This window comes from Falco naumanni, chromosome 1 (assembly GCF_017639655.2).
Source record: "Falco naumanni isolate bFalNau1 chromosome 1, bFalNau1.pat, whole genome shotgun sequence".
NCBI lineage: Eukaryota > Metazoa > Chordata > Aves > Falconiformes > Falconidae > Falco > Falco naumanni.
The window spans coordinates 93002944-93023871 of record NC_054054.1 but is presented as its reverse complement, the minus strand read 5'-3'; the positions used below and the strand labels follow the sequence as shown (position 1 = coordinate 93023871).

At 49.7% G+C, this 20928-nt stretch overlaps 1 protein-coding gene across 2 annotated transcripts in view; it reads right to left on the bottom strand.

Annotated features, from left to right (window-relative positions):
* Window positions 1-20928, bottom strand: part of OSBP2 (oxysterol binding protein 2) — a 116829-nt gene that overhangs the window by 32127 nt on the left and 63774 nt on the right. For both annotated transcript variants that reach the window (XM_040607350.1, XM_040607359.1), the window contains one exon: window positions 455-705. In XM_040607350.1, the coding sequence (XP_040463284.1) occupies window positions 455-705 (251 nt within the window). The remainder of the gene's footprint in view (window positions 1-454; window positions 706-20928) is intronic.

Genomic DNA, 20928 nt, shown 5'->3' with positions numbered 1-20928 from the left:
CGGTGAGGATGTGGGTCTGCCTCTGCAGCAGGCAATGGGCTCCGAATTGCTGTGCCAGTCACAAAACCACCCCCAGGAACAGCAGAAAGCCCCTCTGCACTCCAAACCGCCTCATTACCCAGCTTTACATCCAAAACATCCTATTTTGGAGCAGAAAGCACGCTGTAAAATGTAACAGACCTCTATCTCAGGTCTCTCTCACGCGCGCCCATGCCCGCTTCCCAGGCTGCAGCTTCCCAACTTCCCATCCCCACGCCGTGGTGCTGAGCCGGCACCGAGCCCCAAGCCGTGCCCCAGCCCCGTGAGCCAACACACAGCTCCTGCAGAGAGCCGGTGCACAGGGAGTAAACGGGGCCGTGCCAGGGGGAAGAAGGACAATGGAGGAAGAGGAGGAGAAAACACACTTCTCCCTCTGCCTCTTCAAAACCGCGGTGGCTCAGCCGGCAGCACTTACGTTGATCATAGCATTGGAGGTGATGCGGAAGAGCGTGGCTCGTTCATTCACCGCCTTGATCTTCTCACCGCTCTCGGCTGGCAGCTTCAGGTTCTCCAGCTCGCTGAGCGAGCGCTGCAGGGCCGCCCCATGCTTCGCGATCAGGTCATTGCAAGTGCTCAGATCCTCCAGCTTACTCGAAAGGGTTTTCAGCGTGCCATGCAGCTCGCTCTTGTCTGACTGCGAGGCGGGCTCCTCATCGCCCGAGTCATCTGCAAAGGGGAGGGATGGAGAAAAAACAGTTTCCATGGTTACTCCCGGACCGTACTAACCACCATGGCAGCGGGCAGGGGGACCTCCTGCCTCCTCCTGCACGCAGGCAGCTAGGCTAGGGCTGGGGGTCGTGGCCACCACGCTCCCCAGGAGCAGAGCATGGTGTGGAGCAGCAATGTGGGAGCACCACCCTGAGCCCCAAGGCATCTGAAGGACTCCTGTGGCTGTCACCAGGATTTGGTTCAGGGCTACTAAGGCTGAGTGATGGGGGGTGGCATGGGGGGTGGCGTGCTGGTGCTACTGGCAAGGGTCACATGCCAAACCTCCCTTTTCCACAGTGTCAACTCACCCTGCACCAGAAGTGAAACTCACGGGGAGCTCTGCAAGGTCTGCTTTGGGCAGGATAAACTATTTCACCCAAGGGAAAGGTCACAAAGACACAGGGGGGAGTAATAGCCTTTATCCAAAACCATCATCACATCTTCAGAAAGCAGAAAACTCCATGATCAGCATCTCAGGTACAGCAGAAATGGTTATTCCTGCAATTTCAGAACACCTGGATGTCTTAAAACCAGAAAACCAACTGAAAACCAACCAAAAACCAAGTAGTGAGTATAAAGCAGCATTTCTTCTCATCATCCCACCACTCCCCCAGGGAAGGCAGAGGAGGTGAATCGCTCTGAGGGGCAGCATTGCCCCAAGTAAATACAAAACGCAAGAGCAGAGCAGGTCCTGCACAGCACCTGCACCCCATCCTTAGGTTTAAATTTTATCAAAGGTTTCTCCAGGTACACCCCAAAACCACCAAGGCAGCAGAGCAGGGAGCAGCCCCTTAATTTCCCCTCCCTCAAACATCAGTCTCTGGATTAAAAAGAGATGGGGACCAGCAAAACTTGCCTGGCAGCTTCTGGGTGAACCAGGGCAGGTATGAGGATCTCCTCTGAGTCAGCCAGGCTGAAAGACATTGCAATGCTGCAAAGCACAGACCTCGGGGATGCCTCACTTACAAGGGGTGCAGCACATCCCCTTTCTGGGCTGCAAGGAAAGGAGAAAAGCCCATAGTTCACTGTTGTGTGGGTGCTTGGGTTTTATTCCTGGCTCATTTATAAGACATTTGGAAATGCTCTAGATACGGAGAGTGATGTTCAGCCACCACACTTGTGGCTATGAAGCTACCCAGAAAGGATCTCATGGGACAAAGAAGTGTAGCCCAGGGATAAGATTTATCCTACACAGCAGGATCTACCCCAGCTGCCCTGCTAGGGCAATCAAAGCCCTGCTGGGAAACAGGGCACAGAACAGACTGCAAGTGGCTCATGAAGCACCAGGGCAGCATCTCCCAACACAACCATTTGGTCTGTCCACCACCCAGCCCCAAGCATCCACAGCACACAAATCTCTGACAAACACAAGGAGCTGCTGTTAAAGCCAGGAGACAATACAGCTTGTGGCCACCAAGGACAAAGGACTATCAGAGCCAGCATTCTCAGCACCCATGGGAAACCAACCAAGACCTTCCTGAGGAAGGTGAACAGCCGGCCAAGGTGCTGGGAGCAGGGCCGGCTCCCACCAACAGCCTGGGGAGCTACTGAGCGAGCTGCACAGCTGGTGGACCAGCACTTTGGAAACACAGGCCACCAGGGAAGTCTCTGGCACAGGTGGAGAGGACAGGTAGGGGGAAGAAAACGGGAGCATGCAGGTTTCAAAGGGCTCTGTCCCAGGAAGATGCACAGAGGTACCATGACAACGGGCATGGTCTTACACCACAGGCATCCTGTACATGCCATCTGCAAAAGATCTAGCAAGAAAATTTAAGCCACTTATCCACCAGCAAGGAAAGTAACCAAAACCTCCCTTAGGTCCACTTTCCGTTTCAAGTATTTCCACAGTGCGTTTCATCTTGGGGCACACAAAGGCGCTCTGAATCCCTGGCAGTGTATACACATCCTCCTGAGCTTTGAATATTGTCTTTGTACCTGCCCTGAGCTGCTGCATCTGCAGGACAGAGCACACTGTACCCTGCAGTGCCCAGATGCTCACTGGGAGATGGACATGGTGCTGCTACTGCTGCTTAGAGCCACCCCCACAAGGCTTTCCAGGGCAATCTTGGGCAGAGGTGTGAATCCACCTCCTTTCACGGTCTCCCATGCAACTTTCCTCTGCCATCAAATACCGCATGGGCTTTCAGCAGACCTACTGCACAGCAACACAAGTTCCACCTTGCAAGACTCCATTCACAGCTATCGCCTCTGATCAGGCTGTTAACCTGCTCCACTTGAGCTGCAAGGTCCATGTGCTGGTCCAGGAGCTCCATCCTGGGGCACTGCCCTCAGGCCATGACACCACACACCCTGGCAGCATCTCCACAGGCATGGATCCAAACACAGCCCAGATCTCAGGCGTGCAAACTGCACACAGGGTGGAAACAGGATGGGGGTGGCGTTTACACAGCTCAGCCCAGCCAAAGCCACCTATTTCCAGTCCAAGAGCCCCTTGCTCTCTCCAGACACCCACCTACGCTCTCCCCATGAGCATCCCAGCAGCCCCTCCTGGGCTGTGCAACCTGCCTGTGCTCCAGAATGCAGATAGGAACTACCCTCCATAGCATCCAGGATCCGATCACTAATGATGCCAGTCTTTAACAGCCAATTTATAATATATTAGTGTTTTATAACAGTACCAGATGCAGAAGTCAAACATGCTAGCTCAGCTTTCATTGCAAACACAAATCAGGCATGTACCACCACTAATTATGTCAAAAAACACCATTAACTCTGTGGGACTCAAGGGGACAAACCAAATTTGCAATATTTCTGTTTGCAGATATTGGTAATACTTTCCAACGATGTTTTTATCTGTTAAGAAACTGCAAAAATTGTGCCAAGCAGGAAGAAGCATCTCTTTGCCTGTCCTGAGGCAGTATTTAACCCCAAAATCTCTCAGTCTCACTTCTTCCCCCTTTTCTCCTTACATAAAATGCTTTTTCCCACCCAGAGAAGTGCCACAGGGCCACTCTGAAGCCCCGGCTCCCATGGGCTGTTGATGGTCCATGCTTCCCAGAGCAGATCCTGGATCACCTTTCCCAAATGCAATCCCAGATCACAGCCTGAGGATTTCTGCCCATCATTAAAACGCTCTGACACAGGGACAGCACTGCACGGCGACAGACGGGCTCCATCCTTTGCCACGGCATTATTTCCTGCCTGTCACTGCCCGTTTACCGAGGCTGCAGTAATGATCCTTGCCTCTGTGCTCAGCTTGAGGCAGGAGGCACGAACACAAGCGTGGCCCATTATTTTTTTTTATCACTGTGCAGAATTACATAAATGCTTCAAAACCCAGGAAAAACGGGAAAGGCACCTGGGTCAGACCACGCAAGTCATGATGCTGCTTATCCAGGCTGAGCTAGTTGAGCTGAACATCCCTCGCTGGCTGCCCCAGCTGCCCCAAAACTGCCTGCACTGCTCTGCCGGGATGCTGGTGGGGTGGGCAGCAGGATCCCACCTTCCCCCTCTTGCCTGTGCAAATGGAGGAACAGGGTGTCAGACCCTCTGCTGAGGCTGCAGGCTTCAAACAGGATCTTAAGGCTAGAGGGTCATGGTGTACCCACGGGGAGCAATATGCAACGCTGCCATGGGAGCCAAAGCACAGCCAACGCAAAGGACAGAAACCTCATAACCTCCACCTGTCCCCAGTAAGCACATCCCCATAACCAGCACTGCCTCCACACCCAGGACACACAGAGACCTGGACCAATTTATGCTTCTGTGACTCACAGTAAAATAAAAATATCTCAAGTAACGTAATTTGCTGTAATTACTTCAAATCAAAGCACAGGAAGAAGGAAACACGAACATCACAGCTACAATCAAGCCAGAGCAAGTTAAAGCAGAAATGATCAAGCAAAGCACCCAGACAACTGCACGGCCACCTCACCAGGGTGAAGCACTGACACCAGTTCTGAGGATGGGTTTCCAAGCCACGATCAATACCAAAACACCCCCCAGCACTGAAATACTCTGCCTCTTACCACCCTTGAGGCACCAGCACAGGACAAGCACAATCAACCAAGTTCCCTGAAACTACTCATCCCTCACTTTGCTACCTGGGGTTTTTCTGACTGTAAAGATAGTCACTAGTGAAATCCTGGCTCTGGAAAAGCCAGGAGGTCGAATGAGGTCTTGGCTTCACCTACAGATGCAGCACCAGAAAAAGCATCCTAAAAAAGGGCCAGGAAAACACAAACTGCAGCCCCACAGGGACCACTAGGCACAAGCAGAAGAGCAGTGTGTGCACTTACAATTATTTTTTTTAAGTTATCCTCATGTTTCCCCTGCTCCATCCTTCTGCACCTGCTCCACACACAGTGCTCACTGGAGACTTTAGCATCCTCCAGTGCCAGGCTGCCAGCAGCACACTACTCTCCAGCCCCAGGAAGGGAGGCGGGAGGACCAGTGCTGCTGTACTTCTTTCTTCTAGAAGCTCGGGAGAAGGCTGATCGAAGCCAAAATACACAGGAACACATATCCTTCTGTTTCCTCAAGCAACCAGCAGCCTCTCAGATCTGCACCAGCTTTGGTCCATCAGCTTGTGGCTAAGAGCTGCCCCAGATCCAGGCAGAAGAGCCCTGCTTCCACGCGACCTCCACCCAGCTTTTGGTTTCTTGGTACCACCAGGACAACCACCACAACAAGAACTCTCCTGCCTGTCCCTGTGGCACAGTCGAGAGGGTAGAGGACAGGGTTGTCCAGGGTCTGGACAGCCCCTTGTTTCCCCATTTAGCAGAGGATGGTTGCAGGGATGCCACTTTGTTGTGGCAGCACAAGACCTACCAACTCTTACAGTTACTGCTGGAGGTTATCTGTAAAGTGCTGGAGGAGAGAGGAGCAGCAACATTTGTTCTTATTGCTGAGGATAAAGGATTCACTCATCCAGAGAGGTGAAACAGCCGCAAGCCATTGCCCGGAGGTCTTTGCTTGGAGCATGGCCAAATGCCACAGCATTGGGGATCCTTCCCTTACTCAAGCTTTTGCATCAATTCAGCCAGGAAAAAAACCTGCATTTTGCTTTGCTAAGGCTGGTAAAAACCCTGAAGGTCAGAGAGTACCCACAGAGAGGGAGGGAGGCTCTATCCAGGACTCCTCATCTGAGGACAAAGACAACAGGTGATTTGCAGAAGCGAATCTGCAATGGGCCCAGCAAAGTCACACCACTTGGTGTGAGAGCCATCCAAATGGGGAGTTTCCTAACCGCAGTGATTCAAGATCACAAAACATCCTGGAAGTTGAAGAAACTTATATTCCTAAATGCTTAGAAGCTAGGGAGGAAGCAAAAATGACTCCCAGCCGTTTTTTCCATCCCTGGCAATGGCTGATAGGTTCAACTTGGAAGACACCTGACAAGGGCAAAACTGTTCTTCACCAAGGCCACTGCAATGCACGAGATGCCAAGCCAACGCAGGGCAGCATCCCTCACTGGCCCAGCACGGCTCCACCACAATGGGAGAGCTGGCAGAGCAAGGACTGCACGAGGGCGATGGTGAGGAACACTCAGATGCCCAGGCGCTACCCAACAGACTCCTGTTGCAAAACTGTCCAGCACAGCAAGTGCATCCGAGCCCAAAATGAGTTTTCATGATGGCTTTGAAGGGGGTTTCCAACACAAGCAGGGTATGAGCAGGAACCAAAACCAGGGCCGTGAGAACTTGCTGAGATGGAAGATGCTCTGTGTTCATTGCCTCTGGATGCTGCCCTCACACCTTTCACCAGTTTGGCCCTTTTGGATCCTCAGCTCCAAGCCCAGGCTGCTCCCAGCAGCTCCTAACTCAAATTAAACCTCAAACCCATATCCACTAGTGGGGCAGGGCCAGGGTGTACAGGGGGCTGCGTGCTGCAACCAGCAAAAAGCCTGGAGGCTCTGCAGAAGCCAGAAGGCATCCCTGCTCCCTTCACAGAGGGAAGATCCTTCAAGGACACAAATACTATTTTAATACATGGTTTCCAACCACATCACCCTCCAATGCAGCCCACAGCACACCCTGCCCCTGCAGAGAGAAGGGGCTCTGCAATGAATCCCCCTCCTTCGGCAAAGGAGGACAGTGGTGTTTCGACCTGACCCTCGTCCCTCTCTCTCTGTGCCAGGCGCCAGCTGGTGCTGCCAGCAGCAGCTCTGCCATCTGCTCTCCACAGAAAAAAGATCCTCCCTAAAGCAGCAAACCTCCAGTGGGTTGGCAGGGGGGCTGCCCAGCCTGGGACTCCCCATCCGTGCTGATATGCAGGTGCCCCTGGACACCCTCAGGGAACAGCACATCCCCAGCTCATGAGCTTCACCTTGGCTCACCCTGCTCCTCGATACAAGCCAGGTTTATAATGAAAGACAGACATTTAGCAAGAATTCATGTCACTCTTCTACAGCAAACAAAAGCTACCCAAGGAAATAAACATGAAAGGCTAGCAGCAAATATTTGCCAACAAATTGCAAGGTTCCTCTCAGTCCTGTGCCTTGGATGAGTCAGCACAGCTTCCACGGCATCATCCCAGGCCTCCCTGCCCTCCCGAAGCTCAAGTGTCCCCTGGAGACCTCCCCGTGCCCCAGTAGCACATAGGGACAACCAACAATTTGAATCCATCCCCGTCTCCCTCCTGCAGCCAAGCTTTGCACCAACCATGGACTGCCCATGGCAGGGCCCACCGCTCGGTACCAGCATCTCTGGAGGCAATGCCTGCTGGGACCCTGAGCCAGAGGTGGCCCTGAGGTGGAGGTTTCGGGCTGAGCCAGCATGCAAGGTATCATCAGCCACGCGGGAGCACAACCCAAGCCCAAAATCGCTGCTTCTGCCCTCTGCCTGCAGCATTGGGCAGGGCTACCATGACGTGCAAGCATGGCAGAGCAGGGCTAGCCCCAGGCAGCACAGTAACCCACATAACAGCTACCAAACTTTGCAAAATCCTCCTCTCCCTCTCGCACCAGGAAGATTTTACAAATGCAGTTGCTGCTTTACAATCTTACAATGCACACAGGAAAGATCTGCAATCAAAGCCTCTAACACAAGAGACGCAGATCACCATTAACAGCAGCTTTTAATCAATCTCCTTTCCAGGAACATGCACCTCTCGTGTTTTGCACACACTATGTACGCTAAAAACATGTGCCACTGCAAGCAGAGTCCCTTCATTCCCCATCTCATACTTTGTTTTGACTTGTGAACCAACTTAAAGGCAATCTGTTGTGATTTGTATTTGTAGGGCACTGGCATGAAGCAGTTGCTATAGGAACAGCCAGCCTCACAGTAAGCTGGGAAGATTATTTTTGGAGCTGTGATGCTATTTAATCTATGTAAAATGGATCGGCAGCTATCAGTCGTAAGCCTCTTCGGGCTTGTTTCTCAGCTCAGAGAGCAACACGAAACCTCAGCGCCCAGAGCAGCATCTCACAACGAGGCCATTAAGTCAGAAGTTCCCTTTACGCCTCCGTGTTCTGTCTCTTAAAACTTCCCTCAGTTAACTATTTCCCATGGCTTACAATTTCTCCAGAGCTGGTGGAAAAGCTGCTGGCTGGAAGCACAATGCAGGCACTTCCCCATGCTGGCGACACACCAGGGCTTTGCATTGCCCCCCACGATGAAACCCCGTGACACGGTGCCCACCGAAGGCACTGCCACACAGCACACCCACCCCAAATCATCGGGGAGACCTGGAGCAACCCCAGGGTGCTGCTGCTCAAGGCTGGGCTGAGTGCTGTCGCCAGGAGCAGAGCTAGGAAGAACCTTTTGACAGGATAAACCAGGAGAAGGCAAAGAGATTGAAGGGTTCAGCTTTAAGGCCTTTTATTCCAGAATTCTCAAACTGTACCTGCAGTCTGGCTGTGACATCTCCATCCCAAAGCATCACAGCTACACGGCACCCGATCACGGCTAGGGGGTGCAGTTAATCCCTGCTTACCTTCCTCTCCAGGTCCAGCACAGATGCTCTCCTTTTCCTACATCCCACACCTTCCTTCTTAACCCTGTGAGTGGAAAACTTTCTCTTCCCAAATATCCTTACTTTCAGAAAAACACCTCACCCTTCTTACATCACCTCGAAACTTCTCCTCCAGCCTCCTGCAACCCTGAGCTGCCCACACACCGTCAAAGCCTCTGGAGCCTCTCAAAGGCTGGGCTGGCCCTCTGCAAGAAATTAAATCTTTCTGCTGGTAGCAAAGGATAACAAGCAGACAAGGAGGTGAAAGCGTGGGATTAATATTGCAGGAGCAAAGGCAAGTCAGACTGGCTCCTGCACCACAGAGGTGCAGAGCTTTGCAATGCCCAGCACCTACCAAGGAGCCCCAGACAACCCAAAAGTAAACTGTGCGCTGCACGCTGTCCTCTGCATCCTGTAGGTATACAGGGAAAAAGAGACCACCAACTCCTGTCCACAGGTAAAACCATAATGGAATAGAAGGAGCACTGATGACTTTATTACTCCTGGGCTCCCCCAAAGCCACCAGCAGCCACGGCAGTGAACACAGGGCATCTCAGAGTGCTGCTGAAGCAACTGGTGGAGCAGCATCAGTGGTTTTAATAAACCTCACAGCGCTAACAAGCTTCTCTCAAAGTGAGAACCAGGAGAGCCCAGACCGGTTGCTGCCATACTCTCCCAGGTCTGACAGGCAGCATATTTAGAGGTTGTTTTCCCCATACCTATGGAAATGCTGCAGCACATGTCCTTCCTATCACTCACTGCCATGTGGTGACTCTGGGACATGATTTTGCCCATCTGGGGACAGCAGGCTGCCCACAGCCAGCCCAGGCAGCGCGCACAGGCTGTAATAAGCACCAGAGATTCAGGAGCTTCCCTACCACTACAGTTTCCAAGGGGAAAGTCAGCAATGGCCATGCCCCACCTTGTCCGAGCCTTCTCTCCATAGTTGTCACCAGAGATCTATTGGAAAGTCCAAAGAGCCCTTCATCATCTGAGACACATCCCCTGGAAACCTCCCCAGTCCATAGCTCAGAGGATTACAGAAACAGGTGACTCAAAGCTCTTCTTCCACCTCCTTGTCTTTAGGAGTTGATCCAACTCAACTTGTTTCTGATGTTTCCAGAGCACCAGCATGTGAATCTTGTCACAGATAATAAGGCTTCCTACCAGAAAAGCAGAGCTTTATCTTTACCAAAAAACAAGTCTAGGCTGGGTTCTCATGTCAGCATTTATCACCACTTCAGGTCACTGCAAACACTCAGCGCCCAAATTTATTTGCAACGCTTAAAAGGAGGTTGTGTTCCAATGCCTACACACTTCTCTCACCTGATTTTGGGGGTCTCAACAGCAGACCTATCCCCCCAGCTCTCACTGCCCACAAGGAAGCTGCTGGGAAAGGAGCAGGCTCCGGAGCCACTGCCCACTCCTCTGGCAATCCAGACAGCTCGCATACCTGACTTTCAGATGTCTGACGCAGGCTAAATTAATCTCTGCTGAAGTCTTACTTCCTTCTTCCCTTTCCACGGGGAATAAGAAAGCGCTGGACATCAAATTGCTGCCCTGCAGGGGATGGTACCTGTCCTGGCTGCCTGGAGGAAACCTCGGCCAGGAGGACAGGGAAGGACTGCACAGGTCCAAGGATGCTCAGGGTGATGCAGCGTGACACGCAGACCCCAGGCCAAAAACGTCCCCTGGCTGAGCCATTTGAGGTGGGTCACAGACTCTGCCTCCCCCCTGCCTCAGCTTCCCTCCTGCTGCCACCCAGAGCCAGTGTCTGGGAATCATGGTACATCTGCAGGGTTTGGAGAAGATGAAAGGAAACAGAGTGGGGACAGATGCGATGAACAGGACACAACCTAACTGCAAAATACCACGTGGAAAGAGCAATTTTTCCCCCTCAACCTCTTTTTTCCTCAGTTCTACCTCTAGTGCACTTTCTCTTGCCTTTTCTGTTACCTGTCTAGGAGTTTTGTATCTGAACGTATGAAAAATATCACTCGTTTGGTAAATGACTTTTTTCCTCCAGTAGGCAGAATGTAGGAGGTCCATGAGGACAAGCAAGCATCAAAGCCAACCTCTGCTGTGGCACTCCCAAACAAAACTCCAAGCCCTTGATCCTCACAGGCGCTTCCCCAAGCAACTACCACAGAAACCCATCCCACCTCCTTAGCAGACTCCCTATTTATCCCAACATCAACTAGTCTCCCTGCTGATGATACCAGGGGTTTGGTTCAGAAATGCCAGCCCTTCCGGCCTGGGATTATCCAGATCTCTTTGAAACGTTTATCACCCGTCATTTCTCCACAAGAGCAATTTCCACATTGGCTCTAGAAGATGCATCTGCTTTCATCACTTTTAATAGCTATGAATATTAAATAGAAATGGGTATCTATATTTAATAGTTGGGCTTGGCTGCCAAAAGATTTTTACAGCATCTGCAGATGCAGGCACAGGCAGTACTTTTGTGGTTATAAAGAATTACGCTGGAAATTAATCATCAAAATAGTACAACGAATAATCATTCATACATCATTCCAAATCTGGGTGATCACTTAGCAATTATCACCAACCTGGCAGGGCTATTTCTTCTCCCTGCTAATGCAAACGGAAGGCTGTTCAAGCAAATAGAGGCCTAAAAATACCAAACACTGGCTGCTTGTGACAAGCTGTGATATTTCTTGAAGTCACATTCAGTGGAAGCAGGTGGTGGGCACGAGTCAAGGGAGGATGACCCCAACCCAGCGATGGGGGTCCACAGAACAAATCCACAGCTCAAACACCAATGCTTCTAGCAAAACACCCCATCAAATTTGCCTGACATCTGTAAGCACCGCAGAGAGAAGAGAAATTAATAAATTCTGCAGAAATTTAAGCTTAAAGACTTCAGCGGCGTGATTTAGATTAGGCCAAGGTTGCCCAGGGGGCTGGACCAGAGACCTCCAGACTAAGTTACTCCCCAACTCTATACTTAGTTGTACTTTGTCACTTGTAATAATTGCTTTTGGTTAACAAATTGGATGTAACACCAAGCTGCAATAACAAGGGAAATTCAATATATGTATCTGGTTAAAAATGAATAGGTAAAATAAGTAGGATACAAAAATAGGCTTAATTTTTGCAGACTTTCTTTGGCTGATAGCTTGGACAATACAGCATCCTTCTTCCACCAGGACATGCTGAAATAAAGAAGGTAAGCAACTTCTTTTGTTTTGATTTAAAACATTTTACTACCATCTCTTGATTTCTGTAATTCTCATTTCCTTAATACTTTGGTGCAGCTGGTTGGAGTCACACCTAAGGGGAGAAGTGATGCTTTAATGTGGCCCTAGTGCTTGATTTTTTGGTAAGCGAACACTACAATGACACAAGGACTGAAAATACTCTGAACACAAGACCAAAGGGATAAAAAGCAGCTGGGGTTAATCTCTCTGCCTCGCAAACAGGATAAATTACAGCTTACATGGAAAGTAATCAGGCAAATACACACCGTTACAACAGGGAACATGTCCAAGGGAGCCAGAACCCCAGAAAAAAGGTACCAAGGCTGATCCCATGAAGATGCCTCCTTGGAAGGAACAATGCTCCTGAGAGGAGGCTGCTCAAGCAATTTTTTCCAAGGCATCAGAAAGCTGATGCAAACAAGAAGGCCAACCGAAATATCGATAGGTCTTGATCTGCTCTGGCACCAGCCCTTCACCATTTTCCTGTGACTGAGTCTTCTGCACTGAAGATGACCAGTTTCAAGGCGTGAGCAGTCAGTCCCATCCTGCCTGTTGCACAACTACCAATCCGAGCCATCAGGCTGAAGCAAAATCCACTTTGTAACAGGAGCTGCCTCGGTGTGCGGGCACCCACCCGTGTGAAAAAACTGCTTGCTTCAGTACAAGCAGACCCTACGCAAAACTTTTCATCCATGCTGCAGGAATAGCAGAGGACCACATTTCAAAGAAAAACGCACACCAAGTTTCATTTTCAAGGTTCGATTTGCAAGAAACCAGCATTTGTCCCATTACAGCACAGGACCATACAGGAGACCTAAACCCATTAATTTCTTTTGGCAAAGCTATCCTTGCCATAAGGGTCTTGAAACCAATGAAGTCACACAAGGGATGAATTTTGACCCATCTTATGGTGACAGCTTCCTTTCCTATGAAAAGCATATTAAAATACAAGCCTGAATGGACAGTAGACATACCAGTCCATTAATGCATGTAAAGGACTTCTTGTTTCTTGAAAGAAAAGCAGTGGGAAAGCACAAAGTATTTTTATTATAATTATTGCAGCATTCCCAGTCCAGCTATTGAACATTTTATTGCTGCAATTAGAAAATGATGATGCTACCAGTCAATAAGCCTCAGCAGTAAATGCTGCACTTTATCTGGATTGCAGTCATTCTCTCTTTCCAGCACATTTTCCGATTACCCAATTGCCTGAAGAACTCCAATAAACTGATAAATTCGGCTACAAAGACATACAGATGGGTTTAAAACACACCGAAAGGCAGGGTTTAATCTCAAAATAAGATGGACACATTGGAGAAATGGAGACTGAAACACAGGACATAACAAATGCAAGACACCACACTATATCAGCAGGGAGAAACAACCCAACAGATATTGGGCAACTGCCTGGTTAGCAGAAAAGGAGCCAATAATCATGGCTTATTATAAATCCGATATAAATTACAATAGAATTTCTAAAAGCAAGCTACAAAAGCAAATAAATTCAGGGTTATAGGCATAGAAAAGTCACATCTGAGATATAATTTCCAGTAAGTCCCCAGCAGCCTACAGCTGGTTTGGGATACTGCACTGCTCAGACAGATGCGCACCATAAAAAGACACCCATGAGGACAACATTGGGGCTGGAAAACACATCCTGCAGGGGGAGACCAAATGGAAGGACAGTGTTAAGTACAAGCAAGAGAAAAATCAACAGGAGACATGCTAACAGTCCACAAATAACAACTTTTATAAAGTATAAAAGGGACTGATCTGTTCTCCATGTCCATAACAGATGAGAGAAGCAGCAGCCACAAGGTTCAGTGGTTGCAAAGACTCTGATATTTGGGACAACTGCCTGAGCCCAGGGCCAGGGATGCCGGCGAGGCTCTGGACAGGGACCAGAGTACTCTGGGGACAGAACAGCAACCACCCGTGAGCATCACTCTGATGGAGCTTATCCTGCCTTGGGCAGAGAGGGGAATTCAACAGGCTTCTTCCAGCCTCGTCTTGCATGATTCTGTGATTTGATGGGGGCTAGGGGGGTAGGCTAGAGATCACTCAGGAAGCAAACTTGCAAAAAGCAGCAACTACAGAGGTCAGCTACGGCATGAGCCAAACCTAGATCCTGCCAAGGTGAAGAGGACTCACCCCTTGCCTTTAGACATATAGATAGATTTGAAATAGGATGAAACATAGGCAGGCATCAGTGCTGCTTCCACAAGTCTTTCAAGTGGATTTCTTCAAAAGCTTTCCAAAACTCTTCTCAGCAGCAGCCAGGAGGACTTTGCAAGGAGATTCTGGTTTGCTGGTTTTTGGAGAAGGTGGAAGGGGTTGGGCTTGTTTGGTTTTTTCCTCTGTCCTTTGACTACACTATTCTGCTCTTCATTTCCATTGGAATAAAAAGTTTGGCAGCCACCAGAACTACAGAGCCAGACCTCAAGCCTGCTAAAGTGGAGTCACAGGGCCCGAAGAGCAGAGTTGGCAGGGAATACAAGTGGAGATAAAAACGAGCCCAGCTGATGCTTTTGTGAAAATGCTGGAGAACCAAAGTTAGCCCTGCAGGATGCGGCCAAATGTCCCCTCCTGTCCCCTGCAGACAATTCTAAATAGCAATGAAAAAAAAAAAATTGGTGGTGAAGGTGTGATTATAGGGAAATAACCGCTCATTATCAAATAATTGGTGGCTCATGCTGCGCATCTCATCACCAGAAAAGATTTTTTTTTTTTTTAAAGTTTAGAAGGCCTGATAAAAATAGAAACTTTTTCATTATATGCTTAGAACAGCAATGACACACAAAGTACTGACCTCCCAGTAACAGCTTTGGGGTGCAAAGCTCTGCTTCGCTGCCAGCATGTGTTAACACCTGCCTCCTGGATTACAAGCACAGCTAATTGTGGGCCCCAGGGACAGCGACTTTGCTTTTCATACCTGCAAAACTGGCCGGACTGCTTCTCTGTGAGGGGATCCTTGTAAAGCCTGGATTAGCCCCATGGTGGGATGCAAGCATACAACCCAGGCGCCTGCAGCATCACCTCCCCGCTCCTCAGCTACTCTGCAAGGCCGGTAATGGTCCAGGGATCCCAGCACCTCCAGCTGGAGAGTCTGGAGATATCAGTGGGAGGCCCAGCACACCTCCAAGGGATGATTCCACATTTCAGTGGATCAAATCTTTATGGAGCAACTAACACCAGGGAAGGGGAAAAAAAAAAACCCTGTTTATGGCCACGCCATGCTGAGCAAGGATCGGTATCAGAAACCATGATGGAGAAGGTCTTTGCTGAGAGCACATGCAGACACACACTGCACTGCTACAGTCTTCGATGTACCGAGCCCATTCATCAGGACATCAGCTTCCCAGTGCATCCCTGACAGCTCTGAAGATGCTTGCAAGCCTGAAGAACAGTTTGGGGTTGGGTCTGACCAGCACACATGCAGGCAACAGCCTGTTTCTCAGAGCAGATATTCTGCAGCAGCAAAGGGTTTCTGCCACCCAGACTCCCATAATGCTCCTACCTCCCCTTCCCCAGGGATTGAAACTGCAGATGACATCCTCTTTTATAATCATAGAATGGTTTGGGATGAAGGGGACATTAAAGACCATCTAGTCCAATCCCCCTGCCATAAGCAGGGACATCTTCAACTCGACCAGGTTACTCAGAGCCCCAGCCAACCTGACCTTGAATGCTTCCACGGATGGGGCATCTACCACCTCTTTGGGTTACCAGTGCCAGTTTTTCCACCACCTTCATCATAAAACATTTCTTCCTTACATCTAGTCTGAGGCTGTCTCATCTGCAGAGGGAACCTGTTCCCTCTTTGCACCTTTAACAACCACAAGTTTTCATGCCAGAATTTCATTCACAAATCACTTGCTGAGCACGGAGGAGACCTTCCAAGCTGTTAGAAGATCAAAACCGCATGTCGCACACTAGGATCACTCTGTCAGCTCCCTGGGTACTGCTCTACATTGAATTACATCAAAGCAGACATTGTAGGACACTGCCCAGAGAGAAGCTCAAGGCTTGCTAAGGAAGCCAACCACCAATCAGGCCGTGTGTGCCACCCAGCAAGCCTCAAAGCTCAGCTGCACCTCTTCTGCAAATTTCAAGAAAGACGGAACAATGTCAATGCTGCAGAGCAAGTCCCCAGCCCACGTCTGGTACCCAGTTCCCCTCTCAACACAACCGCCGCCACACGAGTTTGACGGTAACATTGAGATCATCCCCTGGGGTATTCTGGGGTCATTAAATTACTCAGCAGATGGAACAGAGATCAACAAATCCATAGTCAGGCAGCCCTGATAATGCTTGCATTTAAAACTATCCCAAGCCAGATTGTTGTGGCAGGTATCAGGTTCAGCCCCAGAAACCTCTTTAGGTGGAACAGATCCACCCTGGGGCTGCCAGCTCCATTGCAGACTATATTCTTTCATATTCTTCTCTTCCACGGGGTTCACAGTCCACCAGACAGAAAGCAGGGGGATAAGGAAGCCTCCAGGCAGGCAAACCCTTGGTGATGAGGGTCTTCTGGGAGCTGGTTGGCATATGGTGGGTTTGCAGGAGGCCCCGTCTCCTCCCAGCATCACTCTGAAATTTTGTACAGAGACTCTGGACATCTGGTTACTCACCCCACCAAACCCCAAATAAAACTGCTTGATAAAGTGTTTATCATCTTTGGATATATCCATATCAGCAATACAGACACAAAAACCTCTGTGACCCATTCCGACTCTCCAGGACCAAAGAGATCCACATCCAGATGAACATTACAAATACGCACTTTAATAAACCATCCCTCCTGCTATTTGTATGTACACACCGAATTCACAGCCAGCACACAATCCAAGACAACTGCAGGGAGGACTTGCACTACCTACAACTTCAGGACTACCTCCAAGTAGACCAGGAAATATTTAGCCCCAAGGGTACAAGTGCCATCATAAATAATTAAGTCATTTGTTCTTGCTTAACAGCTGAACAAAGCACATGAAAAATATGTACAAAAATTGTTACTTAATTGTGCCTGTCTGTCTATTCACTACATCCTTTAGTATCCAGAGATTACTATGAATTTGCACTGTTCCCCTGCGCTGAAATGGAGAAGCCACTACAATTTGGCAGCACCACGAGCAGGGGAACAAGAAGTCCCCGTGTCTCTGCAAGGGCAGCAGGGCAGGGCTGGGCATGAACAGCTTGTTTAGCCTGAAACAAGCCAGAAGAAACGCAAAATGGCATAAAACTCAAATGTCAAGATATATTGGAAGAAATTAGTTTTCTTCAGAGCAGAAGCTCACAGAAGTGACCACCATCACAGATGTGGGGTGACACCCCCTTCTTTCACAGACAACAGCAACAGCACTCTGGCACACAGCTAATGAAAACCACCGAAGGTCTTGGATGTCTTCTTAAGTGCGTCACTGAACATACATTTTTAATGATGCTCAAACATTTTCCAGCCGCGGGTCTATCTACTATTTCAGCAGTGTGAGGAGGGGAGCTCACATATGGGTTGGCCTCTCTTCCTGACATCCATCAGCCAAAGGCAGCTGCACGGCCGGTGGCACAGCTGGCACTCGGGAACCAGACAGCATCTGAGAGGTACATCAGCTAATGCCATGCTCCCATCCTCCGCAGGATAACGTCATCCTTGGTGTAAGTGGGACCACTCCCAGGGGGTTCACCAAGGATGAACCTGGCCCATGATTTTTTAATTTTGTTTTTTTTACTAATAGCGTCTTTTTTTTCCTGAAAGTCTCCCACATCAGCAGGCAACACACAACCTGCCCCAGGCTTCCTCATCCTCGCTGAAACCAGCGGGAGATGTACAAAGGACACTCGTACATTCCTGGCAGCACTCTCTTTTCTCACTAACCAGAGATGACAAGGGACCCTGTTCCCAGGGAGGGGGAGCAGCGTCACAAACAGAGGCAGGGAAGGGACTGCAGGGCTGTGATAGCATCATCCCCACCAAACTTGCAGCCACCACAGAACCACACACGCGACAGCAGAATTCCCAGGTTTAGGATGGCTAGCACCAGTGCAACAGCAGTGAAGGTCTGCTGGGATACAGGCTCAGCTCCCACAGCCACACCAGGGCAGCCCATCACAAAATTTCTGCTGCTGTAATGCTGCCCAGAGCAGCTCAGGGGAGGGCATGCTGCAGCCTCCCTTCTCCCAAACCCACCAGCTAACGCACCCCTCACTCTTCAGACCCAGGGGTTACACACAGCAACATCCCTACAGGCTTATAAGCTCAGCTCACCCAAGGTTCTGGAGGAAGAGCCATCCAGGCTAAGCTGCATACTGTGGAAACCCTCCCATTAAGTCATCTGCCTAAGCCACCTGAGCTCAGCTTACTCACATGTAAGAGGATCAGGGTGGGTGTAAGTTACCTACCTTCCTCCAATTCCCCAAGGGTCAGGACAAGCCAGCAGCAAGGGAGGGATGCTGCAGGACCTGGAAGTCTCCCAGCCCCTTTGCTCTGCCACCCAGCCTGTAATTGAGAGCCCCAGGCATGGCGAGGGTGAAAGCAGGTCACAAGCAGCCCCAAAAAGGCACCTGACTTACAGCCCCTTCCCACCGCTTTTGCCTTCAAATTTAAATTCTGCTCCTTCAGTACTCACACACAGGCAAAGCCCCGGAGCACACACACCACCAACCTCCTCCTGAGCACCAGCCATCCAGCAGGGCTGGGACAGGCTCGTTAAGGGTTTTCGTTAAGGGTTTGAACTGGAAGGAAAGGCAAACCTTCTGTCAGCCCCTTTGTAGGGAAGATTTTTCTAACTGAGAGCAAGAGCAAAGATTTGGTGAAACACAGAACCTACCTAAAAGTGAGAGACTTCAAGTGAAACCTGCACCAGGACAAGCGAACACCATCGAGGGCATAGCGCTGGGGACATCACTGCAGACTAGAGGGCTCACAGGCAGATGCCGTGACAGATCCAAACCCAAGTTAACTGGAAGCATGCCTTTACAAACTAACAACTGCTAACACGGCTTCAGTAATTACTAGTAATCTTCCCCCGGGTAAGGCGGGATGAATGCCTGCACAACAAAATGTATATTTTCCTGGACTGCGTGTTCATTAATTAAAAGCTGCAGTTTATCAGCACCATTAAAGCCACTTTAATTCACAACGAACAGCAAAGCCACAGATACTAATTAGTGGGCTGCACAGTATTACATCCAGCTTGCTGCTAAGCTGCCAGCATGGGTCCTGGTCTGACACCAGCTCAGCACAAGATGCCCAATAGCAGGAGCACATGGGGGAAGCACCTATTTTCTCCACATCTGCAAAATACTGTTGAGAGGCCTGAATGCTGCATGTCAAGAGATGCTACGGCATGGCATAGCACACAGACATGCCAGTCCTTGCATTGGAGGCGGGCTGGCACCATGGCACTGGTCACAACTGCCTACGGAGACACCCTTCCCTTATCCTTTTCCCTCCTTCCTTCCACTCACTGAGCAGCAAGACTTTCCCAACATGCCAGAACAGACAAACAACAAAGCACTATTCTCTGCAAGGGGGGCAAGAGAGAAATCATTAATGGGCAAACAGCCCTAACAACCCATTTCCTACAAATGGAAAGGTAATTTAATCAGTTCCACTCAGTGACAGATCGGCCCATCACACAGCCCACAGTCCAGGTTTAGTTGGGGAACAGCACAGACAGGGAGAAGGGCAGTCACTCTGATGCAGCAGCATCTCCCCTAGAAGTGCTGCACCGGCTGTCAGCACAGCCTAGTCAGTAAAGAAGGAAAGAAAAATAATAATCTATTCCTGCTGTACATAGAGCCTCTATTTGCAGACCCATTCGGATGGAGCTGGGAGTTCATCTCCTTTCCCATTCTATAAATGCATTTCAGGTCTCTAATTACACCATCAAGTGGTCAAGATGGCCACTTCCTCCCTAATTACTCTGCTTTGTATTTAAGACACAGCTAATAAGCCCATGTTGTTAGTGATTGCTGCCTATTAGCTCCATGGAGGAGAGCATCTCCGGCCTTGTGCTGAGCCGCTCTGGCACCGATCCTGCGCCATGAGCTCCCAAGCAGCACATTCATTTCCATTAGCACCTACGTATCCTCGTCCAACTGAGCCACACAGGCACATAGGCAGGAACCCACCTCCATGATTGCTAGAAATAAAGGGAAAAGGGGCAGAGAGGGCATCATTCACAAAGGAAACTAACAGTCCCTGGCCTCAGCACACAGTTTTGCTACCTTGCTGAACTCTGAGGGCTCCTTACTGCAAAGGCGGCAATGCAATGATCCCTGTTTGCAAAGCAGGACCTCCCATCGGATGCTCACTGCCCTACAAGCTCTTCCTAACAAGCCTTGCAGGGCTGCAGAGGCTGCATAAACCACTGCTGGTGCCTTGTCACATGCATGCAAATACCTGCACGTCCAGCTCCACTGGCCATGGGGGTCAAGGACAGTTGGGGGGGTGGTTCCTCCCTTGCTCCTGCAAGCAAACATCCCAGCCGCTTCTCCTTTTGTTCATGCTGATTAAAACAAGAGAGGATTTCCACAACACGAAACATCTCTAACCATCCCCACAGACACCCCTGTGGCTAGTAAAACCTTCTAGAGCAACGTATGTTAATATAATATAAAGTATACACCTTACATAATACACGATAGGTGTACAGCATTCGGTCTGTATTTTAAAAAAAAGATGAATCCAACAGCCCTGGCCACAAACTTTAAGCACTTTCACAAAGGGAGAACAGCAGCCACAGGCTGTTCAACTGCTGAAGTCAGAACAGAACTACAGCTCTCCAGCAGGCTCAAGCCAGGCACAAGCCCAGGGTAAACTACAGATACCTTTTAACCCTGACAGCAGCCAACTTGCCAACAACCTAGGAACTAGTGGATTTAGCATCTCTCCATTCTTCTACAACTCAGCAAGATGCCTTTCTAACTGACCTGCTTTCCAGAGGAACTACATCACTAAACAATAGAGGACGTACCTGTAGGTTTCACGGGACAGGTATTAGGTATTACTTTCTATTTCACGCTTCCTCTGGATGGCTGT